Consider the following 27,778-nt stretch of genomic DNA (forward strand, 5'->3'; position numbering starts at 1 on the left):
ACTCTGCTTTAAATCGTTCGAACACAAATGATCAGAAACACAATGTAGTTACAGTTTCTTTAGTTTAATTGAATTAAAAATATTTTAGTATCTTAGTATTGACAGAACTTAAAAGGGCCTTAAAACTTTGACGCATTATATATGACTTAATGTAGGTCTATATATAGTATATATTTATCAGTGATGGAAGTATTCCATTGTATTGTATTTCATATACGCATTATATGTTTTTATATTCATCTACAAAGTAACTAATTAAATGAATGTAGTGGAGTAAAAATAACAATATTTCCCTTTGAACAGTAGTGGAGTAGAAGTAGAAAGTAGCATCAGATAAAATACTCAAGTAAAGTACAGATATTTCAGTTAATGTACTTAGTTACTTTCCGCCATTGATATTTATAAAGTGGGAATGTCTGTGGCAGCATCTACATAAAATTGTTTTTCAGGTATTTGAGCCTAACAGTTTAGAAATACAACTCCCACAATCCCACCTTCCTCAATCCCAATGCGCATGCGTCCTCCGGCTGGGCCATTATTTTGTCCTCCTCAAGCTTCAAATGAACAACAGGCTAAGCGTTCCTTGAAATGAATTAAATATTTATAGGCGGAAGGAGCATTTCATCTTCTTGTTCATCACTGCCAACATAAATGGAGTCACTCGGTCAATAGCTTGTTGTCTCGCCGGGCTCTTCAGTCCTCCGTTGGACTAGGAGGCCGAAAACAGAGCGCGGAGTGACAGCCCCGTTAAAGCCAGCAGATTGGGTGTTTATCTAGCTGGCTAGCCACCTAGCTAGCTTCCTAGACAGCTAAGAGGGGAGAAAAAACTCGAAAGGACCATTTGATAAGCTCGGAAAGAGAGAGCTGTGGCTGTCCCTGTCCCGTCCAACCTGCAGAGGGGATGGCACACCTTCGAGACATGCAAAACCAGGTACAGAAATTCTCTTTTCACCAACTGTCACCTCCCTTCTTCTTGTCCAAGACAAGACGAACCCCCATGACTGTCAGGCTTTCCATGAGTAGGTGGGAGGGGGTCTAAGCCATCAATGCAAGGTGATAAAAGCCTATACACACAAATATGAATTATTTTATTTTTCATCTCCTTGCCATTGTCAGTATCAGGTGAAACAATGCCAAAGCTAGCAACAAGCAGACAAGAACATGCAATTAGAAACTCTACATTTTATGACAATATTTGCAATATTTTAAAAGTCTCCATTGTTTTAGACTTACACTTAAAATATTTGAGGTGTAATGACTTCTTTAAGTGCCTCCTCTCCTACTCAGTCAAATCATCTCTCATTTCCTGCTGTTGTGGAGAGAAACCATTGAACTTTCAAGTGTCATTCCTCTTGAATTACATGCTGGCACAAAGTTTGATCTAAAGTCCAGTAATTATACGGACTTTGACTGAATTGATGGGCCCTCATGTCACATAGGGCTGTGCGATATATATGGAGAAAATCAGTTATCACAATATGTTGACCAGTAACCTCTGTGGATATTGTACAGTTGACCATCGGTGCTTTCACAAAATATTTATATAGTGAGAAATCTAATAAATAATCATCATAATGTGGGTATAATGTATAAGTGGGTAAAGGTGAATAATAGAACAGCTGGAACAGTCGAGTAAGTTCAGAACATTACATCACTTTACTGTCATGCAGCTTTTAAAACCATGAAAAGACGACACTCACACCATATTACAAAATCCAGATCTGAGACGATGTCTAGTCTCATATCACGATATCGATATGATATCAATATACTGCCCAGACCTCACATCTAATTAATCTTTTATAAAAGAGCATTCATATGAGACACAAGGGGTTTGCTCTTGTGCTGTTCAAGTGCTTGGCAATAGACAAACACGCTCCTATAGATACACACAAATAGATCTGCAGTCATCATGACAAACACTTAATAATTCAATGCTTTCTTTGCTGTCGCTGGATCAGAATACCCGGTTGGACCCTGAGGAGTACTTCACCAAGCAGGAGCGGATTGGGAAGGGTTCCTTCGGGGAGGTCTACAAAGGCATCAACAACCGCACAAAGGAGGTGGTGGCGATTAAAATTATAGATCTGGAGGAGGCAGAGGACGAGATCGAAGACATTCAACAGGAGATAACAGTGCTGAGCCAGTGTGATAGCCCTTTTGTTACCAAGTATTATGGATCATACCTGATGGTGAGCTGGTAACACAAATAACAAAGCGATACATGCACAGATTATTTCCAGTTATCAACATGAAGATGCTTCGAGACGCATACAAGACCTTTAAATGTCTTTCATTTCCCTCTCAGGGGACCAAGCTGTGGATTATCATGGAGTATTTAGGTGGAGGATCTGCTCTGGATCTGGTAAGAAGATTTATATTTTCATATGTCTTACAAAGTGGCACTTTTTATACTTCAGAAACAAACAATGTCCTGTTCTCCGATCGTTCTCCTCACTGCCACCTTTTTCATTTGTTCCTTCTCCAAGCTCCGTCCAGGGCCTCTTGAAGAGACTTACATTGCTACTATACTGAGGGAAATACTGAAGGGGCTGGAGTATCTGCACTCTGAAAGGAAGATCCACAGAGATATCAAAGGTAATAAATCTTCATGCTTTTTATTATTGAGTGTCTTTTAGATATGATTCTATATTATTGAATAGTCCTGGTACAAAGCCAGATATCATGCTCATAATCTAGAGTAGGGTTGTCACGATATATACGTGATATTTTAAAAATGAAATATTGGTAACAGACTTTTCTCTCCACCTCCCTACTAGAGCTGTCACCATTTGTCAACTAACCAATTAGTCGATTGACAGAAAAATAATTGCCAACTATTTTGATAATCAAATTATTGTTAAAGTAATTTTTCATGCAAAAATGGCAGAAAATGCTGTTTCCAGCCTCAAATATAGAAATGCTTTCCTCTGTTTTCTACCATATTAAAGTGAATATCTTTGGGGTTTGGACTGACAAAACAAGACATTTAAAGACCTCACCTTGGACTTTAAGAAACTGGGATGGAAATGTTCAATATTTTCTGAGATTTTGTCGACCAAACGATTAATCAATAAAATAATCTTAAATTACAGCCCTACTCCCTACACGTGTATTTTTGACTGAAATGAGACGTAACACACAATAAACAGTGAAGGAAGAATGACTGATAGCATTATTATTATTATTATTATTATTATTATTTCTTATTTTCTACAGATATATATCGCGATACTATCGTAATTGTGAATTATTTTGGGGAAGATAATTGTATAGTGAAAATGTGATCTGGTGACAGCAGTAGTTCAGAGCTTGTTGCAGCAGGACGGTGGATTGAGGGAGACTATTCATTAGCTTTTAAACATGTACATCCAGTCTCAACCAGACGCTGGACAGAACAAGTCAAATATGCTACTGACTGCAGAAGTGTATGAACATCTTCTGTGAGCCTGAAATGTCACAGCCTTATATCTGTGTGGAGCTTCTCTTTTCTGCAGCTGATGTTGTGCTCTTACATTGTGTATAAATAACAACTCTAAGATGAATAATGGGTTTATTATCTACATAGATTCTGTCCATGCAGTAGGCATAGGACGATAATATGCTTAAAACTCTTAAAATGGCACAAAAACACTTTCGCTTACCATTTTTATGATGAGGATAGTCAAAAACGGAAATTCACCCCGATCAACTTATTGTGATAAAATCCTGTATCGTCCCATCCTGAGCATATTCTGATGTTTGAAGCTGTCTGTGTTCATACAGTGAAACTGGGGAAGAGACTGTCCACTGTCTTTATAGTAATATTTCAAATGTTTAGATTGTGACCAAATTTCTTCAGGAAATACTTTTTGTTCTGTTATATACGTAATTGCACTTGATTGACAGTTACAGCATTTAATTACTCATTATTATCTCAAAATGATGAAGTCAGTGTATTGAAGCCTTACGTTTAGCTTTACTTGTATTTTGACTGCCTTTCTTCCGTCCGTCTCCTAGCTGCCAATGTGCTCTTGTCGGAGCAGGGCGAAGTGAAGCTGGCAGATTTCGGGGTGGCGGGACAGCTGACAGATACCCAGATTAAGAGAAACACATTTGTCGGCACACCTTTCTGGATGGCTCCAGAGGTTATCAAACAGTCCGCCTACGACTTCAAGGTGAGGCAGAGTCTGTGGACCGGACATCACACGCCGTGTTACTGCTCAGAGTGAACGCTGTCTTTAGGTTCGCTTGGGGGTTTGAGATGTTTCACTTTGGAAGAACATGGAGTCCATAAATAGATAATGTTTTGTTTTTGGTGGAGGCCCTGATGAGTAGGTTTAGATAATATAAGATTTTAAAAAACACTCACCATAAATCGATTTTGGTGAATTTCCATTATCGGGATAATCTTGAATCTCAAGGTTCAGCTCGCCATCATGGTAGAGAAGAGAAGCCTAATTTAAAAAACACAGGAACGGTCATGTGACCAAGAACACACTCACTTTATTTACACAGAGGGACCTTATGATTTATGATCACTTTATTTAAGATATTTTGATTGTTAATTCTTCACTAATAATCGTGAAACACAATTATATCAGGATAATTGTGACATTAAATCGCCCCATTCATACTGATGAACGGACACTACATGACATGTTCAGCATGGGAAGAACTACAGTTTTTAATCCATATCACTTTAATTAAAGAACTGTATTTTAAATAGTTTCCAGAGTCTGTATGTGAAGGTAACACACCTTACTTACACATTTCACTCTCCCCTCAGGCTGATATTTGGTCCCTGGGAATCACTGCCATTGAGCTGGCTAAAGGAGAACCTCCCAACTCTGACCTCCACCCCATGAGGGTCCTTTTCCTCATCCCGAAAAACACTCCACCCACACTTGAGGGGCCTTACAGCAAGCCCTTCAAAGAGTTTGTGGAGGCTTGTCTAAATAAAGACCCTCGTTTTGTAAGTATTACACCTGCATCCATCTGCATTGTGCAGAACCTAAATGGGATCAGACATGTTTGTTTGTGGCTAAATAGGAAATAATTCCAGACTGGCACTGAAGTTCTGATTGTCCGAATTTGATCATTTATCCTAGATTTTAGATTGGATTAGCATGCCTCGTCCTTAATAAGATTTATCATTTGTGCTGTGATCTAACCAAATCCAAATCACATTCTTGTTATGCACCAGAAATGTGTTTAATCTCAGTACTGTGATGGTGGACTCATGACTGAAGCTTCTTTTAGCTTACGAACGAGTCACTTAGTGTTCATCTTTTTCTTTGCCTCTGTCTGCACAGAGGCCAACAGCTAAAGAGCTCCTGAAGCACAAGTTCATCACACGCTACACCAAGAAGACGGCCTATCTGACGGAGCTGATTGACCGCTACCGCCGCTGGAAGTCGGAGGGGCACGGGGAGGAATCCAGCTCCGACGACTCAGATATGTGAGTCTCAAGAACACACATTCATACACTTAACAATTTACATTTTCCAACAGATCTATTCATAGCCACATTGTTAAATGACTAAGAGAATTTTAAGATGTCTTATGGATAATTTACCAGAAGAATTGGTTACCCACCAAGTAGTGCCCGTAATGAACCTTTATGTGTCGCATATTTAAAACATGTCTGTCAGCTGTACAAGCTTGTGACTAATATCAGGACTGAGCATGTGGACCTCCACATTTACCTGCTGATAGAAAACTGTTAAACATTTACACACGTATATATTGTTTCTATATCGTCCTCCACAGAAACATTTTCATCAGCTGAGATCAAGTGTTTGAGCTGCAACATTCCACAAGCTCTCTGAGCTTCTTTAGTCCAATGAATAAAATAAATAAACTCTCAAAATGTTAAGAAAGAACAATAGTCTTACACCGATTCTCCTTATTAAAGAGAAAAATACAACCAAATGTCTCTTTCAACAAACTAACCCTAGCCTTATTACCGTGTTAACTCATTGTAATACACACTCCATTAAAAATTGGACGGAAACAAAATAAAACGCACAAACTGTCTCAATCACCACTCGGGTTTGGTCAAAATAAAGCGTTAATGCACCGAGTCAGATGTAAAATATGCCGGCTGTACTCTCTGTTTCTCTGCGGAGCAGCAACTCTTGTTCTTTTGAGGTAGACTATTAAATTAGCAAAAAGAAATGACAAATCACCACAAAAACTCAAAATCAACTGGCGAAGCAGTCAACGCTTCGCTTCCTCTGAGCAGAAACTGATAGTCCTGCTTTGTGTCTAGTCCTGTGAGCTGTGAGCCAAACACACCGTTCAAAACAAACTGAAGCCGGGAGGAGTCAGCAGTCGAGCGTAGTCATAAATTAGCATAAAAAAATATATGAGGGTGATGTGTCCAGCAGTATGTGAGATTAGCCACACACACACACACACACGCACACGCACACACACACACACACACACACACACCTTTTGTTTTTTTCCTAACACTCTTTTTCACTTTGTCCCTCCTTCAGGGATGCTGATGGTGATGTGGATACATGTCCCATGTGGACCTTCCCCACAGTCCGACCTAACTCTCTGAACAAGTTACAGAAGGGCTACACGCACACAGATTCAGAGGTAAGACACACACACACACACCCACACACACTCACACCTTTTTGTTTATTCCTAACACTCTTTTTTTTCCTCTTCCCAGTCAGGAGATTTGGTGAAAAGGCAACCCAAGTCACAATGCTTGTCTGCTTTGGTAACACCCATCTTCAGAGAGGTAGGCTGTTGGGGATGGGGATTATAGAACTTGGAGCACAGCACAAGAGCAGGCTTTAATATAGAGGAGGTAATCCTTTCGGAAGAAAATATAGTTTAAAAAAAGTGGCTTTTTGAAGCACATCTTCAATTTCAAACATTTACTTCTCGACTGTTGAGTCCTGGACAAATGTAAACACCTGTGCAAGTCCTTCTTAGTAATAGTATGTGCACATAGCACTGGCCTGAGGTTGCTCATAATAACTGCATGGATAATAATGTAAGTCTTGGCTGCAGAGTTGAAGATCTGCACTGATTTCATCACGTGTTGTTAGAAGGCTTCTGACTGATGGGGCCTTCATTTAGTCCCAGTGTAACTCTAGTCTTCCCTCAGGAAATACCATACTATACTTTTATATTAGACATCTTTTTCACACCCTAGCAGCACTGTCATGCAGACTTATTTGTGACTAGTTCTACTCTAAAGTTGTTTTAACGTCTTAAACCGGTCGTTATTACTGTCTGGCTGTGGCAATAGTTTTAAAGCTAGAGGGATACAATCATTTCCAGAAAAGAAGTGCTCGTCATCCAATTGCTGAAATTTGCAACCAAATAACAGCATGGATTTTAATATGGTGTTGTCATAATGTGGTCATTGAGATTTCTGACCATTTTTATTCCTTCGCGTGGTCAAAAATGGTTACATTTTGTACCAAATCTGTTTACAAATGGTATCAACACAAACATTGCTTCAACTTATGACCATCATATACTTCCACCTCCAGCTGAAGGAGAAGCGGCGGGCGAGTGGGGGGGGCGTAGGAGCCATCGAGGAGCTGGAAAACGCCTTCAATCTGGCCGAGGAGTCCTGCCCGGGCATCTCCGACCGCCTCGTGACACACATGATGGAGAGAGTGTGCAGGTGATATACTGACCAGTGTTACGGCTGTCTGCTGGGATGTTCATTATGCAGCAGAAAGCATTCTTTAATTTGAATTATTAATCGATTTCATGTCATTCTTACAGGTTTTCTTTAAATGGTAACACCACCCAGTCTTCGCGGTGAAACCCCAGCTGGATGTAACTTAACCCTGCTCCCTTTTCTGTCTCCCAGACCCACCCAACGCCTCAGATAAGGACCACAGAAGACACCCCCCCCCCCCCCCCTTCTACACCACCCCTTGTATCTTTGCACCCTTCCCAGTCCTGTCCCCCAAGAGATCTTTTAATTAGTTATAATTAAATATTTTTACAGTTTTTTCTTTAAGAGCGGAGAGTATTTAAAACAAAAAAGCCATGACATTTAGAGCGTTGTGTATACCTGTTAGAGAAGAAAACTATAATAAAGTCTATGGAAAATGTCACATCGTCTTCAGTGTTTGTTACTCTGCTTGATGCTCAGACATGCTAAAGGAAGTTACAGCGCAGTCTAGGGCTGCGTGACTTCTTTAAATGTTAATTTAAAGTGTCAGTTATACTGTACATGTTTAAGATAACTATACTATAAGTTCAAGGCAATCACTAACTGCCCTAAACTGTCAATTGCCAAAACAAATGCAGTCATGCCAACGATTACATTTGTTTAGTCTGACCTGGAAGCCAGTTTCCATGTGCGATTGTGGTTGAAACGTAGCAGCACTACAGCTGAAAACGGAAGAAGTGAAGAAGAGACCTGTATTGTGCCTAGTTATAAAAGCTTTGTTCTAAAATATTTTGCGCTTGGCAAATAAATATTTCATTGAAAAAAAGTCTTGAGAACCACAGCTGTAAAATGTACTGGCACCAATAGAAGTGTTAATATTCATGTAAGTTGAAGGTCTAATTATGTATTTCTTATATTGCAATTTTCATTTTCAATTCAGATTGTAGCTTTGTGTCTCAGGTAATTAACTCTGATGTTAGTGAGGGCAGGTGCACAGTGGTCTGGTCTGTCAGACGTTTAATCTCATTGAAATCAAACACACAAAGGAAAGGGAGCAGAAAGCTAGACAGGGTGGTAGATTAATAAAAACAATAAAATAAGAGATTAATAAAGTTTAATAAAACTTACAATATATGTATCAAGAACAATATTTGGTACTTTAATATTGGGTAAAAACAGGACAAAGAGGAATGTCAAGAACTCACATCTTGGCTGGTGAGGGAAACGTTGGCTACACTGACCATCGGGTCACTTTTTTTAATCTCTGTGGTCATGGAAACCACAAAGTACTCGGCAGTTGGGATAGGTAAAAGTTTATACCTCTTAAATCTCACTGCATCAATGAAAACACAACACGGTAAATGCTCCCTGGCACATGACTTCACCTGACAGTGTAGAGGAAACATGGAGTAACTACTTCTAGTCCATTGAAAGCACCAAACAGACGCATCACGCCTCATTTGAACATCCTTCATTTTGTCTATAGGAAGACTAAGTAAGAGGTCAATGGTCACAGTTTTCAACAATATCAAACTCAAAAGGAGCTTAACAACACTTGAATGCCATCATACTTAAAATGCACTGATCTGAGAACTGCAGTAATAGATAAGACTGACAGGAAAGGGGGAAGCTGATCCAGCTAAATTTGACCATGGTCGAGTTTCATGCAGACGAAATGGGTCATTTCTTAACACTGAGCAGGAGTGGACTCTAATGGGAAGCTTGTGTGGTCATTTCTTAACCAGAGGGAATATGAAATCATGTTCTCTTGACAACAGTATCCAGATAATGGCATAACGATGGCGGAAAAAGCTACTAGTTTTCACCATAGTTGACTCCCAATGAAGCTCTTTCACAGAGCAAAGGTCAGCACGTGCTCTGAGATGTTTCAGAACTAAAAGCCCTGAATACAAACAGCAGTACTTTGCTTTTCTAAATAGCAAAGTAAAAAAGGGGGAAAGTAAGTTTGTAACAAAGATATATGCCACCTTTTAGAAGATGGATTATGTGACTTCATTTGAGTGACTGGCAAAAGCTTAATACAATTTAAAAAACAAAAACTAAAGAAATAGAACCGTGTCAAAATATATAAACATAACACTGTTTGAATATACTTTACTGTATGTATGTATAAAAAAAACCAAATGACTCCACATCCCATGTAGGATTGGAATAAAAAATAGTGGCAAGCAGTACGAGTCAGTAACCAGAACGCTTTTCCACGTTCTCTGCCATCATCCGTCTCTAGTCAAACTGGAGCAGTGCCTCAAACACCTGCAGTGGAAAAGAAAGGAAAAGAAAGTTACTAAAAATCAAACCTTGAAGCTCTAAAGATAGTGTAGTGTATGCAGTGAGAGTGTATCTATGGGTCTTGCTCCTACCATAGACTTTTCACACATGTGGGCCGTCTCCCTCTCCGTCTCCCTGCTTCTGCATCTGGAGCTGCATCTTGGCAATCATCTCCTGCATTCTTCTCAACTGTGCAACACAGAACATCACGTATGACGGGGGAAAACAAAGCACACTCAGATTTGTTCCTGTACCGCGGCTAGACTCGCAAATCTCACACAACACATTTTATTTTAATCTCTGCAGCTCTCCACACGTCTAAGCTGCGTCTCACAGGCGTAACTTCAACCTGAAGCACTTATTTAGGCTTTAAGTCTATTTTACTACATTATTACAAATGTTTAGAGTTTTATCATTTTAATTAACTTTAATCATATCATCTTCATTTTCCTATTACATCAGTTCATTGAGCTGACACTTTTGACCAAAGCGACTTACAATAAGTGCAAACAATCATGAGGATACAACTCCGAACAATAAGAATCTTGCAAATACAACATATGTGCAACATATAGATTTGTATTTATTGGTATCGATCTTTTCAAGTGCATTTCCCAAAATGTGAAACCTGGATAATTGTGAAGAATGATCCATGAAAAATGTATTCCTTTGTAAGTAGTAGAGTAGTGTCTGAAATATCTCACCTCAGCCTCCTTCTCCTGCAGGATCATGTCCTTGTCCGTTTCCTCCGGCTCCGGTCCCTTTCTGCATCAACACAACTATAGTTACTTTTGATGTTACCGTGATGCTACAGAGGCAACCTCTAATATTTGTGCAGAATGTATTAACAAAAGAATCATTATGTTTAATGAAGCATTATAATGAGTCAGCAGAGAAGTCTGTTCACGTGCGAGTGCCCGAAAGTGTACGGAGAACCATTTTAAGTAGCGTTAGGCAAACATGACAAGAAGCTACATTGAGAAGGTGAAGAAGGAGTCAGTGGGTTAGTGTTTCTTTGCAGAAGAGAAAAGTGGGCAACTACAACAAATAACTACGAAGAGATGAAAGCAGGAAGATTCAAGAGAGAAGCAGCGAGTGCGAGAAGTCAGGGGAACAGCGTTACCTCCCCCAAATGAAAATAAATAACGGTACCTTTAACAGTCATGGGATTGGACAAATCAAGAGCAGACAGCCATCATTGGACAGATGGAATGTGAAGGCAGTAAAACCACTGCCTTATCCTGGGTTGGCTTTAGAAGGCTAAAAGGATCTTTTTGGTCTACATCGAGGGTTAAATGATGATATGTCCACACTATGTTAAATGACACACACAGTAATCCCGTTTACGACCTCTACTCAAACTACACATGCCATTTAGCTACCAACTAACCATGTAAAACCACAACCCACTACAGCCCGCAGCACTACACTCACTTCTGCCTCGCTCCCACGGCCCAAGTGATGTAGTGAACATGCAAAATGACCAGTTAGAGCAGCTCTACTACAGAATGATACTAGTTTAACATTATACTGGTGATCGACAATACAAGGATAACAGGAAGTACATGATCCATTACACATACATGCATCTAGTTTTCCATAAACACCGCTCTGGATGTTTTATTACTGCAAGATCTGTGGCGTCCGATGTGTGCATGTGCCGGACTATGTTGTTGTTTTTTTAAACACCACTGTATTAATTATATATGTCTAATCTAAGGTTTTGCTGTTTGAGGTGGGGGAGGTGCAGAGAAGCAAGCGGACAGACAAGTACGTACGCAGGAGACAGAGGCAGAATGTAACCATGGGAGGACAACCTGCCACCCCGTTTGAGGCGGTCCGAGCGGAAGTTCTCGTAGTGAAGGTCCTGGGTCACTTCCTGTAGATCCTGCATGTGGGTTCTGTGGGGGGGGGAAGTCACAAACCAAAACATACTCTTGCAAAGACATTTTGAGAACTACAGATGTTGGCTTCACTGTACGTCTCATTCTCACGAGGCTGCCTGGTTATGGATTGCACCATAACGTAAAAGGGACAGTGTGTAGGATTTGTGTGGCATTTAGATCCCCTTAAATATTACACGCCGGCCCTTGGGCAATGTTTTCGTCTAAACCAAATGACACTGCTAGTGTTGTTAGTGTCCATCTTTCTTCTCCTCTACTGCCTTGGCTACAGCTCTTTTCTAATTAGCTACACATTAACTAAAACAGCTACTGGCAGGGGTAGACTTGCTCTCATTGGGTTTGAAGGCATCCTGCCAAACTAACAACTTCTGCAAGCTAGCTAGTTTCTTTCTACCACATTTGTAGCAAAACAGATGGTATATACACAGTTTGGCAGGTCAGAACCTCTCAATATTATTGTACTCTTATCACTAAATGTTAAGAAAAAGCAAAGCAGTGGGTTTTAGCCTCCTCTACCACTCACATCAGCATGATCCGCAGTTTGAGAAAATCATTGTGCTCTGGATTCTCCACCTCCACCACTCCCCAGGGGTACAGGCGGCCCCTCACCTTCTTCCCTTTGGCCTCAATCTGCTGGTTGGATCCCACCACTGCGAATGGGATGCTAGCCTGGAAAAGAGCATTCTGTCGTCAGGGTTCAACCACCCACATCAATAATCAAGACACGTAAAACAGAGTATTGGGATAACTTTAATGGAATTGTATTGAGGATATAAAGCTACTTTTATCCATGACACATTCTTAATCTGTGGTAAAACTCTCTCTCTGACATGAAGTAATTAATTGAAATGTAATGAAAGAAAGTTTAGCAGGGAGTGGAGAGTTTACCTTCAGGATCCTGGTCTGCTCTTTGAAATCCTCATCCTCATCTGACTCAGCATCAGGAAGGTGGTAGATCTTGATGCCATGTTCATCAATCTCATCCAGAATCTTACCAAGAAGACAGGGACAAACCAGATCATCATCACCTTTATTTCTCGTTATGTAAATGACAACCCATTATTTCAGGTATAAAAAACATTTTATGTGGATATCCAATCAGTGCTCTCTGGGAACCATCACCTTATCGTGGTGGAGAGGTTTGTGTGTCCCTATGACCCTGAGAGCTGTGTTGTCTGGAGCCTAGTGCTCCTGGTAGGGTCTCCCAAGGCAAATTGGTCTCAGGTGAGGGGCCAGACTAAGAATGGTTCAAAAACGACTTCATGAAAGAAAGGGAAAGGAAAGGAGAGACCCTGCCCGGAGGAAGCCCGGGGCCCCCGTCTGGAGCCAGGCCCAGAGGGAGGGCCCGACAGCGAGCGCCTGGTGGCCGGGTTTGCCACGGAGCCCGGTCGGGCACAGCCCGAAGAAGCTACGTGGTGCCTCCCATCCATCCATCCTGTGGGCCCACCACTCATGGGAAAAACCGCTGGGGTCGGGTGCGCTGTCACATGGCAGTGATGGTCAGGGACCTCGGCGGACCAGACCCGGGCAGCAGAGGCTGGCTCTGGGGACGTGGAACGTCACCTCTCTGTGGGGGAAGGAGCCGGAACTAGTGCGGGAGGTGGATCGCTACCAGTTGGATCTGGTGGGGCTTACCTCCACGCACAGTCTTGGCTCTGGAACCGTACTCCTGGATAGGGGTTGGACTCTATTCTTCTCCGGAGTTGCCCAAGGTGTGAGGCGTCGGGCCGGGGTGGGGATACTCACTAGCCCCCGGCTGAGCGCCGCTACGTTGGAGTTTATCCCGGTGGACGAGAGGGTCGCCTCCATACGCCTTCGGGTTATGGGGGGGAAAACTCTGACTGTTGTTTGTGCCTATGCCCCAAACCGCAGTTCTGAGTATTCGGCCTTCTTGGAGACCCTGAATGGAGCCCTGCAGGGGGCTCCAGTAGGGGACTCCGTAGTCTTGCTGGGAGACTTCAACGCACACGTGGGAAACGATGGAGACACCTGGAGAGGCGTGATTGGGAGGAAGGGCCTCCCTGATCTAAACCCGAACGGTCGTTTGTTGTTGGACTTCTGTGCTAGCCATGGAATGGCCATAACAAACACCATGTTCGAACATAAGGATGCTCATAAGTGCACGTGGTACCAGAGCACCCTAGGCCAAAGGTCAATGATCGATTTCATAATCGTATCATCTGATCTGAGGCCGCATGTTTTGGACACTCGGGTGAAGAGAGGGGCGGAGCTGTCGACTGATCACCATCTGGTGGTGAGTTGGATCAAGGGGTGGGGGAAGACTCTGGACAGACCTGGTAAACCCAAACGGGTAGTGCGGGTGAACTGGGAACGTCTGGAGGAAGCCCCTGTCCTGGGGATCTTTAACTCACACCTCCGGCGGAGCTTTTCAGCCATCCCTGTGGAGGTTGGGGGCATTGAACCTGAGTGGGCGATGTTCAAAACCTCTATTGCTGAAGCTGCGGTGATGAGCTGTGGTTTCAAGGTCTTAGGTGCCTCAAGGGGCGGTAACCCTCGAACACCGTGGTGGACCCCGGTGGTCAGGGAAGCCGTCCGACTGAAGAAGGAGTCTTTCCGGGTTATGTTATCCGGGAGGACTCCGGAAACAGTTGCAGGGTATCGAAGGACTAGAAGGGCGGCAGCTTCTGCCGTGTCAGAGGCAAAGCAGAGGGTGTGGGAGAAGTTCGGAGAAGCTATGGAGAAGGACTTTCGGTCGGCACCAAGGTGCTTCTGGAAAACCATCCGGCACCTCAGGAGGGGGAAGCGAGGAACCATCCAAGCTGTGTACAGCAAGGGTGGGACCCTGCTGACTTCAACTGAGAAGGTTATCGGCCGCTGGAAGGAGCACTTTGAGGAACTCCTGAATCCGACTAACACGCCCTCTATGGTTGAGGCAGAGCTGGAAGCTGATGGGGGATCATCGTCAATTTCCCTGATGGAAGTCACTGAGGTAGTCAAACAACTCCACAGTGGCAAAGCCGCAGGGGTTGATGAGATCCGTCCAGAAATGCTGAAGGCTTTGGGTGTTGAGGGGCTGTCTTGGTTGACACGCCTCGTCAACATTGCGTGGAAGTCTGGGACAGTGCCTAGGGGTTGGCAGACCGGGGTGGTGGTTCCCCTATTTAAAAAGGGGGACCAGAGAGTGTGTGCCAACTACAGGGGTATCACACTTCTCAGCCTCCCTGGTAAAGTCTACTCCAAGGTACTGGAAAGGAGGGTTCGGCCGGTAGTCGAACCTCTGATTGAAGAGGAACAATGCGGATTCCGTCCTGGTCGTGGAACAACGGACCAACTCTTCACTCTCGCAAGGATCCTGGAGGGGGCCTGGGAGTACGCCCATCCGGTCTACATGTGTTTTGTGGATCTGGAGAAGGCGTATGACCGGGTCCCCCGGGTGATACTGTGGGAGGTGCTGCGGGAGTATGGGGTGAGGGGAGTCACTTTTGAGGGCCATCCAATCCCTGTACGCCCAAAGCGAGAGTTGTGTCCGGATACTCGGCAGTAAGTCGGACTCGTTTCCCGTGAATGTTGGCCTCTGCCAGGGCTGCGCTTTATCACCAATCCTGTTTGTGATTTTCATGGATAGAATATCGAGGCGTAGTCGTGGAGGAGAGGGGTTGCAGTTCGGTGACCTGAGGATCTCATCGCTGCTCTTTGCAGATGATGTGGTCCTTATGGCATCATCGGTCTGTGACCTTCAACAGTCACTGGATCGGTTCGCAGCCGAGTGTGAAGCGGTTGGGATGAGGATCAGCACCTCCAAATCTGAGGCCATGGCTCTCAGCAGGAAACCGGTGGATTGTCTACTCCGGGTAGGGAATGAGCCATTACCCCAAGTGAAGGAGTTCAAGTACCTCGGGGTCTTGTTCGCGAGTGAGGGGACAATGGAGCGAGAGATTGGCCGGAGAATCGGAGCAGCGGGGGCGGTATTACAGTCACTTTACCGCACCGTTGTGACAAAAAGAGAGCTGAGCCAGAAGGCAAAGCTCTCAATCTACCGGTCGATCTTCGTTCCTACCCTCACCTATGGTCATGAAGGCTGGGTCATGACCGAAAGAACGAGATCACGGGTACAAGCGGCCAAAATGGGTTTTCTCAGACGGGTGGCTGGCGTCTCCCTTAGAGATAGGGTGAGAAGCTCAGCCATCCGTGAGAGACTCGGAGTAGAGCCGCTGCTCCTTTACGTTGAAAGGAGCCAGTTGAGGTGGTTCGGGCATCTAGTAAGGATGCCACCTGGGCGCCTCCCTAGGGAGGTGTTCCAGGCACGTCCAGCTGGGAGGAGACCCCGGGGAAGACCCAGGACTCGGTGGAGAGATTATATCTCCTCGCTGGCCTGGGAACGCCTCAGGATCCCCCAGTCGGAGCTGGAGGATGTGGCCCGGAGAAGGGAAGATTGGGGTTCCTTACTGGAACTGCTGCCCCCGCGACCCGATCCCGGATAAGCGGTAGACGATGGATCCAATCAGTGTTGAAGGTAAATGTAGTTGATTGAAGCAAGACAACTAAGAGCAGCAGGGTGGAGAGGGCAGATGACCATCGAGTGAGACATTTTGTCACCAAACGCTATTTTGTTGAGTCTTTGTTGAGCCTGTTATCAAAATGCTGAGTGGGCAGAACTCAGTCTCTGGGTTGTTATAGCACACACTGAGGATTGTATTGCTTCAATGGACTACATTTACTCATCTTCACTGACATCCACATTAAAAAAAAGGTGCCGAATTTCCCCTTTAAGAAAGAAAACATTTCTTTGAATCAAAATCCCATTAGACACTTCCCGTCTCTCTGCGGTTTATCTACCTTTTGGTTTTAGCCCTTTTAGTAAAGTACTTTAGGTACAAACAGCATTTCCATGCAGTGGATGGTTATAGCAGTGACCATGAGCACATGACACTGGTTATTTCAGGAACTGGAAAAGATCCTGGACAATAGGTGACTGTGTTGTCCTCACCCTGCGCTTGAGCCGCTCCCTCTCTCTGAGGGTGAGCGTGTCTGCCTTGGCGATGACAGGAACCACGTTGACCTTATTGTGAATGGCCTTCATAAACTGAACATCCAGGGGTTTCAGGCTGGTAGGACAGGAAACAGACAAAAAATCAAGTATTTGTGAAAAGCATTAAGGCTGAACAGGGCACAAATATGGTTAGTAAAATAAAAGCATGCAACTTTTACTAACGGAAAAGTCCTATTAAGTGTGCAAGTACGTATTGCAGGACTCACCCATGGCCAAGCGGGGAAATGAAATAGAAGCAGCAGTGTACTCGATTGTCAACAATGTGTCTACGATTTAGACCGCTCTCATCATGGAGGTAGCGCTCAAACTGGTCATCAATGTAGCTGATAATGGTGCTGAAACTGGATTAGAAAAATATACGTTTTCATTAGACAAATTTTTAGAGATGTGTCCCTTTAAAAGATTACTACAAAAACAAACAAAAGAACTCCACATAAACCAGTAAATCCTTTATCCAACTTCTCCTAAATGCATATAAATCAGACATTAAAGGAAGGGTCATCTCCCGACTCTCCACAATCTGAAAGCTTACTCGACAAAATATATTAAAGGACAGATGAAAAAAGGAGACCTGACAGTTGCAGACTGAAGGTGGCAGGATATCTGCGTATTTCAATGGAAAAGCAAAAAAGCTTAGAAAAAATGTTGCTGGAAAAATGTAGTTTGATTCTTAATCATTGAAGGCACACTATAATAACAATGGTAATCCTACATGTTGGAGGAAGCACTAACATGTATTTTGGGAATGCCAAAACATACAGATTTATTGAAAAGAAATATATAAAAAAAAGAAATACAGGCCATCTTTAACACACTTATACTGCTACATCTAATAAAACCAGATATTTAGTTTATACCTCCCCAATGGAGATCTACAAGATGGAAAAGATTACTTTCTCTTAAAACTTAAAGATGGACATCATCATACAACACTGGGAAAAATGGAAGCACTATGTCAAACCTGAGACCTGATTTTGTTAAGATAATAAATTGAAGAAACAGCCACTCATTTTATTCTCTGGAGTGTCCAAATATCTGTCCAAGGTTAGTGGCTCCTCATCATCACTGTTCAAGATCCCAGGACTGACACCATCATGGAAACTTTAAAATCATCTCATCTCATCATCAGCAGCCCTGAAAAGATTGCATACCAGTCTTGGCTGTTGATGGCGTCTCCGTATCCTGGCGTGTCTACCACAGTGAGACGGAGCTTCACTCCTCGCTCTTCAATTTCTACTGTCGACGCCTCGATCTGAACCGTCCTTTCTATCTTTTCTGTTAGAAGAAATAAAGTGTGAGAACTCATGGCAACATGTAAGGACAAAGTCAGTCCACGATTACCTGCTTTTACTTCACAGGTTTGACAAAGGGCTTTAAGGGGAGACAGGTTTTTATTGTAACGACTTTGTCCATTTGCGTCTGTAGATTTCCGAGTCATATGTGTTTTACCTGCTGCTCCAGGGATAACTCTCTCGGGGTAAAGGTCAGTGAGGAACAGGCTGTTGATCAGGGTGGATTTTCCAAGTCCAGATTCACCTTTTGACAACAGAGGAAAACAAAACCATCATCATGCAGTAAACACAGTACGACAAGCATACACAGTGATCACACAGTGAAGTTCATGCTGGTGCAAACCTCTTCTGAAACAGTTCAGTTTCAATGAATAGAACAAAAGGAGATCCTCACTGTGCTGCAGGAAACAAGACATCTGTCTGTGACGCACTGTAGGCCGTGCACCACACGGAAATACATGACACGAAATCTGACTTTTCCCAGAACAGTGTCGGAAGGCTAATTAAACATCCCTAGTGCCTAGCAAAGAGTGCAAGTGTTCATAATCAGTCGGCAGCATTCAGGTGCTACAAGTCAGTCACCACTGGAGAGGTTCACTCACAAATATTAGCAGCAAGACCTGAGAACCTGGATATCCTTTTCTAGCTTGACCCGATCTTTGCAGATAATCTACACTGATTTGAAGAAACTGTACTTTTATTCTTATTATAGCTGCAACGATTAGTCAATTAACAGAATCACCAACTATATTGATAACAGGAACATCCATAAAACTTCAACAGCACTTTAGATTAAGCAGTTAACCAAAACTAGGAAACTATGAAATGTAAGAACCTATGTTCCTTACGTCGTCTCACAGAGTTACAGATGCTGAGACTCGTGTGCTTTTTACCCAGGAATGCTGCTTCTGTGGTTCCCACCAGAGCCGTGACAAAAGATTTACAGAAGTCTTCACTACATCCTAAACTGGCAATTTGCCAGAATGTCTTGTATGGAAAATCAAAATAGACATAAACATTATTTACACTACAGTTTTTTAAGTACATGCCGAAGAGGAGCTTTAGAGGAAAAGGTACCAGTGAGGAGAAATTATGAATTTTCAAAGCAAGTATACTGTTTTTATCTGTAGGGAAGAACTGCAGCTATTTAAAAGAACCGGAAAACATTTGAAAAACAACATAATTTATTTAAGAAAACACCGAAGGTTAAATAAGTACTCAGTGAGTATTCTTGCAGTAGAGCGAACAGCAGGCCTTGTCCACTGTTTGAATCAATCCCTCGAGGCCCACTGGCTACATTCCTCTCTGGTTTATTTTAAAGCAAAAGGATGAGCAGCATTCGGGGGAGCTTCTACCCTCCCCCTTACCAACAAGCAGAGAGGTTCACACAGTCAGTGTTCACGTCAAGAGTTTACGCTGACGCCAGTTGAGCAGCTACACTGATGTGACATCTGCCATTTTCTACTGACCAGAAGTCTACATGCACACTGAAATACACCTATGCTTTACTGAAGACAAAGTCAAAGACAAAACAACTTGCTGACCCTCAGCGAAAAAACTAAATGAACAACAGCGGTCAACGAGTTTTAAAACTGTAATGTAGAAGGCCATTATGAAACGACAGCATACGATAGCAACAGCTGTGTAATGTGCAGGTTAATGGCCAAGATACAGTCATAAATGTGTCACAGAAACAAGCTCACACAGGCCAAAAACCCTAAAACACTTTCCTTAAATGTCCATGTTTACTCTAGCTGTCTTACACTAAACCTTGTTATCACTGAGATACACAACTAAATAAAATTCAGCATCGCACGATGACAAGAAAAAAGGAAAAAAACGAGAAAAGGCTGGAAAACAGTGATGATTCACTCACCTACCACCATCAATGTAAACTCAAATCCTTTTTTTACTGACTTGCGGTGAACCTGGTTAGGCAGGTTGGCAAATCCAACATACCCTGGGGTCTCAGGGTTGGTGAATTGGCCCTGCTGTAAACCAAAAACAAAGGGTCAGTAAAGTCATCATTTTCAAGAAAAAACATGTTTGGTGACATTAAAAAATGTAGTTTAGCAAATACATATTACTTCAGTTAAAAACGGTTTTGCCTCAAATCCAGGTTCAAGTTAAACATGGTTGGGCTATTATTATAGTGACAACATGACAGCCAGTTATTAGTGCTAGTAGAAACAACTGAGCAGACATCTGCTCATGAACAGCCAGATTATTTAGGAGGGCTAATGCCTAGTCCTCTGCAGTCTATTTGCAAAAGACCTTCCACCCATCATCCAGAGTTCATAGCCCTGTCCTACACAGAGCTAGTCAGACAAATGAGAAGCAGGCCAATCAAATACAAAAAAAGTTCATGTTCCTTCTTTAGTTCGCTCATTTTTGCCACACAGCCTTGCAAGATTTATGAAGCCTGCTTTCCCTGTCATTTCAGCAAAGGTCATGACTGATATGCCTGATAAGCAGTGTGTACTGACTCTGCCTTTGGGCCTTTCAACCCACATAAAGCTACATCAGTGAGTCATGAGGATGGTGTGCAGCACACTGAGTATATGTCACATAACAACACAAAAGCAGAAAATAATGGGAGGGAAGCACAAAATGGCCCACTGAAATTAGACATGAAAAAGCTCAGTTAAAAAAGTTCTGGACTGAATATAAAGACAGCAGACTTAATGCCTATATTCTGAACAAATCAAAACCACCTATGATTAAGTTTTAACTCTGTGATTAGTCTGAAAGAACAGTGCCAAAAGGATAAGTAGAAATCTGGTATTTTATCTGCATCTGTTCAGATGGAATATCCGGTTTCTGTTTTCAGACTCACCTTCAATTTGTCGGCCTGAGACATTTTTTCCCTTGGTTGTTAACCTGAAAGAAAATACAGAATGTATCACAAAATGTCAAATTTAATCACATTTTCTGAAATGGAGGCAATTCATATACTTTCAGGCCTGACTGTGTGAGAGACAGGAAGTCTGGTTTGTGCTCACAAAGGTTTGTGAGAGTGCTGCGTCTCTCACCACAAAAAAATGCTTTTCCTGCTTAAATAGCTGCATCTGAAAGCACAAAGCTATGAGTTGAGGATTAGAGATTAAGCCATGCTTATGCTATAAAACCCAACTGGTATCATATGTTTACTACCTGGGTGCTGAATGTTGTGTTGTCGGTTTGTTCAAACACTGTAAATGAACTGAAACACACCCACAGCACTCGAGACTGAATCCATGTATACACCGACTCAATATAAAAGTGTATATTTGTGTGTGTTCAAGCTAGTTTTGAAGCTACTTAGAGCTAATTTAAGAAGCTTTAAAAAGTCAGACATATGTAACAAACTAAAACAAGCATTACTAGCTTTAGCTAATGTTCTCAACGTTAACGTATAAAGTTAGCTAAAGTAACCGTTACCGTTATTTCAATGGGACTTAAGACTGTTAATTAGCAACCGCTATCATAACGGTAACAACCCAGTGGGTGTGAAATGTGATGTTGCGGACTTAAAACATCGTATTTCAATGGTAATTCTTATTCTGGTTAACGAAGAGCTATTTGTCAAGCTAACAGCGCTCGCTAGCTGTTCAGCAAAGTGGTACAAGACCAGCTTAGCATAGCGTTAACTACTAACTAACGTTAGCTGAGAAACGCTAGCTTCTCCTGCAGGATGTGAACTTAGCGTCGTCGGTTTAACTGCGATACCGCCATTAACACAGCACTGAGACAATTTAGTGATGAATAAGTGATGGATTAGAGGAATAGGCAAGTGTTACCTTACAGTGTGTCCGCAGAGAGTACAGTGCAGATAGGGGTACAGAGAGACTAGCCGACGATGAACAGTAGACTTGGCGGACACCTCGAATTCTTCAGATTCCGGTGCAGCAGCTTCCTTTAGCACACAGACCACAATGCACTGGGCGAGAGCAGCGGAGCCAACACTGCACACTTTACTAATGTTACACAAAGTCATATCGAAACAGCAGCATCTCTTTGTTTCATGCTTCCATTTCCTCTTGTTCTGGAAACTATTCCTGGAATTATCAAGTAGCAAGACCACAGTAAAGCGTGCAATTCATCATAAAAGTATTATTTTAGTGTCTTATATGAAGAGAAGAAATTGGACTTGCCAAATTGTTTATTCATAAGGAAACATTTACAAAGAGCACACCCATCTTCACGAGCTACTATAATGAAACTCAACTCTATGTAAAGTCCCTGTAATGAATGAAATCAAAATGTGCCAAAGATCTGATATTACTACAAAATTATCTAGAGGATGATGATTTTGTAATTTGAATGGTTGCCTTATTGTTTGTAAAAACAACAACACTGAAAGTCAGCCTGCTTAAGCATCTTATTTATAATGTAAGCTTTTATACTCTTATTAAAATCATAAACATTACTATCAAGCACCTTGGCTGTGTCTGGGGGATACTAAAAGGGAAAGGTGTTATGGCACTATCCAGGGGAGCAGTTAAAAGGAAAGGATATAGTAACTTAGGTACCCTGAATTATTCATATAGCCGAGTTTATGATACCGCCCAACTGGAGCATTTATCACCACCTTTCATCACTCTACTAGCACAGTCAGAATATGATAAATATAATGTACCATATTGAATACAATAAATACTAGTAGTACTGAGAGGGATGCAAATTTGAACATGTACAATTCAATAATTTGAGGTTTTACAAAAGACTGTGAGAACAGCTACAGAATTGACAGTGTGATTATTTTGTCAACTAAAATCATTTTGAAATTTTCTTTTAGTATAATAACTACATGTTATAGTAAGTATATTACACTTAATGAATTGTATTGTCATATCTGTTTATGGTATTTTATAGTCAATTCTGACCCCTCAATATGTCAATAGTGTCTGTAAACTATTCAACCTAGTCAACCTTACCAAACAATCAGAATTAAACCCTTCAGATTTGTGAAGGTATTTGTTGGATATGTTGTAAAGTTATCTGAATTATAAGAGAATACCACTTTAAAATGTTTTGGTCTTAATGCCCCGCAGAGCCAGTCTGGGGCATTCCTGATGTTCAGGCCAAATAGCATACTTATGTTCATTTGTAGTCTCCCAATTATCTACAACAAAGTGAGTTTTAGAATTGATAAATACTGACAAATATTATTTGCAAGTTTCAGTAAATGTACATTCAGCTTCGGTTTCATGTTCATCAAGCTGTCACACTGTCATGGATACTTGCAATGGCAACAGAGCCATTGTTAATATTACCTGTGCTTTTACTAGGACAATATGACTGCTGTGAGAAACACTTATTAACTTTAATTGACTGCCTTAAAGTGCTGGACCATTGCACTTCCTTGGTAAATTAACATGAGTATGAAATGATTCTATCTAAAAAAATACATAATACTCATCTTTGCGGTAGAATATTGTTAATTTTACTTGTACATTTGTAATGATTGCAGTTATACATATACTATTGCATTCTTGAAATAAAAGCATAGCCTATATTCAGTAATAACCCAGATAGCTCCCCTGCACCTATTATAGTGACAGCTACACCAGCATGAATAACAGATAACAATGAGTCTATTGGGACAATACAGCTCAAACCAAAGTTTGATACATACAGTCCTGATGACACAACATCATTTTCTGTCAAATGTTGTATTTGTACAATGTTGTTTATCCTGTACATACGACATCTATTGCACGTCTGTCCGTCCTGGGAGAGGGATCCCTCCTCAGTTGCTCTCCCTGAGGTTTCTTCCATGTTTCCCCTTTAATTATGGGGTTTCTTTTAGGAAGTATTTCCTTGTGCGATGCGAGGGTCTAAGGACAGAGGGTGTCGTATCCTCTACAGTCTGTAAAGCACACTGAGACAAATGTATAATTTGTGATATTGGGCTATACAAATACATTTGATTTGATTTGATTTGATTTGATGTCATTAGCATGTTAATATAGTGCTGTCCTACAATAGTTACAATTATTGTAGTACCATAACAGGTTTAATCTTTATAATAAATAATATATTTAATAGATTATAACTGTAAATGCAATGACACAGGCAATGTTGCTTAGGTGTTCTGCCATTAATTCATCAGAGAACATTTGAATTTGCATTAGTAGTAGCTGGTCTAAATGGTGCTCTCTTGACTGGGCTAATGTTAATTAGCAAGAGAAATATTTTTCTTCACTTATTAAAAAAGAAGAAGTATGGGGCTAAATAGAGATCAAATGTATTGGTGACTAGTAAAAGTAAATGAAAATTATCTGTGTTTTGACAGTTATAATTTATGAAGAAACTCACGTTACTTATTTGCCTTCTATGTTATTTATGCTGCTTTCACCAAATCATAGTTTAATTTTGAACTCCTAAACTCGTGGTTAAGACATGGGAAGTTGTCTTCAAGTAAATACCCTATCTGACAGTTGCTGTACTTAGACGTCTGTTTACGTCAGATGAAATAACTAGCTGATGTTTCACGAAGGGATATTTGCGAATTTAAGGTCATTTGAGCTGTCAGTAACTTTTAACTTTTGCGGAGTTAACGTTAGCTAGCTGGTTTGCTCTTACAGGGCTCACTGGTTAGAGTTACAAGCTAGGTTAGCTTGCTAGCTAGCTAGCTGTAACTGTTGACTAGCGTTAGCCGCGTTCCTACTGGCTAGTGTTAGAAATCCAGCACAGTTTTAAGGATAACTTCTAGAAATAATGTATCTACAGAATGCCTAAACTTATATAAACTGTGTCTCTTTGGATGAGTAAGTGTGGCTCGTTGGTCTAGGGGTATGATTCTCGCTTTGGGTGCGAGAGGTCCCGGGTTCAAATCCCGGACGAGCCCATATTTTGCTGTAAACAATATTGTTTCTACCTCATCATGCACTAACTTTGTTCACTCTTGTCGTACGTTTTACACTTGTATTGTTGTTAAAATGTACTTACGGAAGTGGCCGCTCAACTGGGCATTATCTGTAGCATTATTATACTGGTCTCTAGTGGACTTTGGCAGTATTACAATTAGGGGTATCTGTTTATTGTTTCTTTATTCATATGTAATTATATATTAGCTATCTGCAGAAGTGCCTTCTCATTTACATCAAACATCATTTAGTATCATAAAATAATTTCAGCTCTAAGGTCACCAACTTGCTCATACAACAGATATGCCTATATTGTGTCAGTTATGTTTAATTTACCCCATAGACTGTAGCCTATATGGTTTATCCAAATACAAGATGTTAGCAGGTATACAGAATGGAGTAAGGAGATCATCAGATTTCCAAAAGCTAAAAAAACATGCTTACAAATGAACACAGTCAAATGTTCTGTGTCTGAATTACCTGCCTATACATATTCTGTGCGCAGTCTCACTCCAGTGGCGCAGGAGGCGCATCAGACTGTGAATATGCTCACTTAATGCCTTTCTGTCTTCACCCAGTTGGGGCTTATCTGAGCTTGCTGTTGTGACAGCATCTCTGCTCCCCTCCCTCCAGTCCGGCTCAGGACAGCCACTGGTCTGCTTAACATGAGTCCAGGAGATATCTCGGTAAATACCACTTTTCCCTTTTCTGTTATAGGAAGCATATCATCGCCACAGGAGCTACACTATTTCCATTATTTCCATAAGCCTCTTAGTGGCGACATGCTCTGTCATTTGCAGAGTGGCTTCATACTATGAAGTGAGTTTCTATATATTTTAAGTGACTATTCCTATTTGCCCTGTTAATATGGCAAAGGGTTTCTGTTCTGCTATGAATGAGAATGGAAGTTGCTAATATTTCCCAGTTTTTTTAAATGGATACAGTAATCCCATTCCTCAGAGAGAGGAAGCAATGGAGATAAAGGTAAAGGACCATACCAGCACGTCGTTTCTCGCCTCGTGTTATTTCTACTTTCTCGGCAGCCACATGTATCCTTTCATTTGTTGAGCTACACTATAAAATCAACAGCAAGAAACTTTCTGTCGAAAACTGTTGACATGATTGTGAATAGACAACATACTCTGCTTTTATTTCAATAATACTATACTTTTTATTTTTTCACATTTACATTATCATTTGGGAAAATATTGTTTATTTAATAAGTCAATAAATTAGAAGAAAAGATAGAAAGGGAAAGAAGAGAAAAGGATTATTGTCCTATTATTGTTTTTAGAAATACTTTATGTTTATTAAAACATTTAATAATGTATTGTAGATCAGTGATAATAATCATGGAGGATTTGGGCTAAAACTGCAAACCAAACGTGATTGCCTTACAATCCAACAATGTTTTATTAAATAGTTGCATAGTTTAAAGGGCAAAGCAAGCAAAGAATATACACCAAACAAATTGATTCCTCCCTTTAATAACTATAATCTTAAAGTCGTCCTCTTTATACCTGAAGGTGTTGTCGGATTGTTTTCCTCAGTGTCTCACTGATTACAGTAAATCACTTCTCCCCGGTGATCAGGCCGAGAGCTGAGTTTCTCTGCTTCCTAATTATTGGTGCTCTTTTAACTAGATCATTCAAAGTGGTTCATTCTCTCCTGAGCTTGACTTGTTACACTCCGAAAATTCACAGATTCTGAGTCGGATGATTTAGTGTCACTGTCTACAGTTTAAAACACATTTACTGCCGCTTAATCAAAACAATAGCAAAAGACAAAAGACGGAGAAGCGTGGGATCATGGGAGTTTGTCATTGCAGTCAGCTTCTCCAGGTTAGGATTCCTTCAGTTCATCGTTCAGGACGTTTTTACCATCAGATGAATTATTTGCAGAGGACTCCTCCTCTCCAAAACAAACGTACATGGGGATTAAACCGGTAGAAACACTAAATAATCAGTTTCACGCTAAAAACCAGTGTTTCTCTGACACTGTTCGGCTGCCAAGAATGTTTGCTCGGCTTATTTCTCTGATAGTTTAAGATTCAGACGTCCGATGACTAAAGTCCTTCAATGTGGTTAAAATATAAAGTTAAAAGAGACCAAAATCTAAGTAGTGTCTGGTAAAAAAGGGGCTGGAAACTGGATAATAAGGCTCCTGGCTGACAACCTCAACGCTGACGCATGCACAAAGTAGATACTTCGCCACCTTGATTAAAATGACAGATTTCTCTCAGTTTGAAATTTGTTGGAAACATTTGGGATAAATATTTAACAAAGCTCTTGTCGTTTTTAGAATTGTTTGTGCGGAAATGTTACATATTATGCCTTAAATAGTGTGTAAACTGCAGTCTACAATGCTGTTAGTTGTGTTGCGTAGAAACAACACAGGAATGTGATCATGTATTTAAACCACGTTTAATCCAAATGTCAGAGTCATGACTTCAGAGAGAGACTGAGAACTGTTTCAGTCGCAATTATTTTAATATATTTTTTACTGAGCTGTAATCAGAAAAAACCTTCTAGCCCCTGGTTCAGTTTCCTCCTCCACCCATCACCACACCATCATCACCCCCTTAACCAGTCTGTCATTTAAAGTAAGCAGCCGCCTGCTTAGCCGGCACCTTTCACTTTTCAAGCAGGACTTAATTTACTGCAGGACATTTTAAATCTCCTGCCTCTGTGGCGCTGAGTCGCAGACAAATGCCTGGTTGCAAATGTATCTCATTGACTGCTGACTCGGTTGTATTACAAGCTGGCTGATAGGGGCTGCCACAGTAATGT

General features: G+C 41.5%; 2 protein-coding genes and 1 non-coding gene across 7 annotated transcripts; 2 read left to right on the forward strand and 1 right to left on the reverse strand.

Annotated features, from left to right (window-relative positions):
• The first annotated feature begins 499 nt into the window (after positions 1–499).
• On the forward strand, positions 500–8,084 carry stk25b (serine/threonine kinase 25b). Of its 2 annotated transcripts, none has more exons than XM_029454232.1 (11): positions 500–931; positions 1,962–2,192; positions 2,309–2,365; positions 2,490–2,598; positions 4,000–4,157; positions 4,769–4,954; positions 5,295–5,440; positions 6,486–6,591; positions 6,671–6,742; positions 7,506–7,642; positions 7,835–8,084. In XM_029454232.1, exons 1-11 carry the CDS (start codon positions 902–904, stop codon positions 7,854–7,856), a joined length of 1,254 nt encoding a protein of 417 aa, XP_029310092.1. In that variant the 5' UTR covers positions 500–901; the 3' UTR covers positions 7,857–8,084. The 2 variants fall into 2 exon arrangements, with proteins under 2 accessions (XP_029310092.1, XP_029310091.1); XM_029454231.1 differs by having other exon boundaries at positions 501–931; positions 7,747–8,084.
• A 655-nt stretch (positions 8,085–8,739) lies between these two features.
• septin2 (septin 2) lies at positions 8,740–22,081 on the reverse strand. Of its 4 annotated transcripts, none has more exons than XM_029453320.1 (13): positions 21,918–22,081; positions 20,975–21,018; positions 20,015–20,129; positions 18,296–18,382; positions 17,998–18,121; positions 17,053–17,187; positions 16,784–16,901; positions 12,724–12,825; positions 12,359–12,504; positions 11,749–11,832; positions 10,636–10,696; positions 10,024–10,120; positions 8,740–9,916 (listed from the first exon to the last, which is right to left on the reverse strand). In XM_029453320.1, exons 2-12 carry the CDS (start codon positions 20,996–20,998, stop codon positions 10,034–10,036), a joined length of 1,083 nt encoding a protein of 360 aa, XP_029309180.1. In that variant the 5' UTR covers positions 20,999–21,018; positions 21,918–22,081; the 3' UTR covers positions 8,740–9,916; positions 10,024–10,033. The 4 variants fall into 4 exon arrangements, with proteins under 4 accessions (XP_029309180.1, XP_029309177.1, XP_029309178.1 ...); XM_029453317.1 differs by having other exon boundaries at positions 11,710–11,832; XM_029453318.1 differs by having other exon boundaries at positions 11,710–11,832; positions 21,923–22,075.
• A 2,817-nt stretch (positions 22,082–24,898) lies between these two features.
• On the forward strand, positions 24,899–24,970 carry trnap-ugg (transfer RNA proline (anticodon UGG)). The gene has a single exon. It is a non-coding gene; the product is annotated as a tRNA-Pro (tRNA).
• Positions 24,971–27,778: the final 2,808 nt, after the last annotated feature.

The sequence above is a fragment of the Cottoperca gobio genome, chromosome 17 (genome assembly GCF_900634415.1).
Source record: "Cottoperca gobio chromosome 17, fCotGob3.1, whole genome shotgun sequence".
Classification (NCBI taxonomy): Eukaryota; Metazoa; Chordata; class Actinopteri; order Perciformes; family Bovichtidae; genus Cottoperca; species Cottoperca gobio.

What these genes read in the sequence shown, in the direction of transcription:
- stk25b (XM_029454231.1), top strand. Translation starts at nt 902, where the DNA reads ATGGCACACCTTCGAGACATGCAAAACCAG. An exon ending in GAGGATCTGCTCTGGATCTG is followed by an intron (nt 2,366 to 2,489) that starts GTAAGAAGATTT and finishes TCCTTCTCCAAG; the next exon opens with CTCCGTCCAGGGCCTCTTGA. An exon ending in TAACACCCATCTTCAGAGAG is followed by an intron (nt 6,743 to 7,505) that starts GTAGGCTGTTGG and finishes TTCCACCTCCAG; the next exon opens with CTGAAGGAGAAGCGGCGGGC.
- septin2 (XM_029453317.1), bottom strand. Translation starts at nt 20,998, where the DNA reads ATGTCTCAGGCCGACAAATTGAAG. An exon ending in AGCAGACCAGGATCCTGAAG is followed by an intron (nt 12,505 to 12,723) that starts GTAAACTCTCCA and finishes GCTCTTTTCCAG; the next exon opens with GCTAGCATCCCATTCGCAGT. An exon ending in TGCAGGAGAAGGAGGCTGAG is followed by an intron (nt 10,121 to 10,635) that starts GTGAGATATTTC and finishes TGTGTTGCACAG; the next exon opens with TTGAGAAGAATGCAGGAGAT.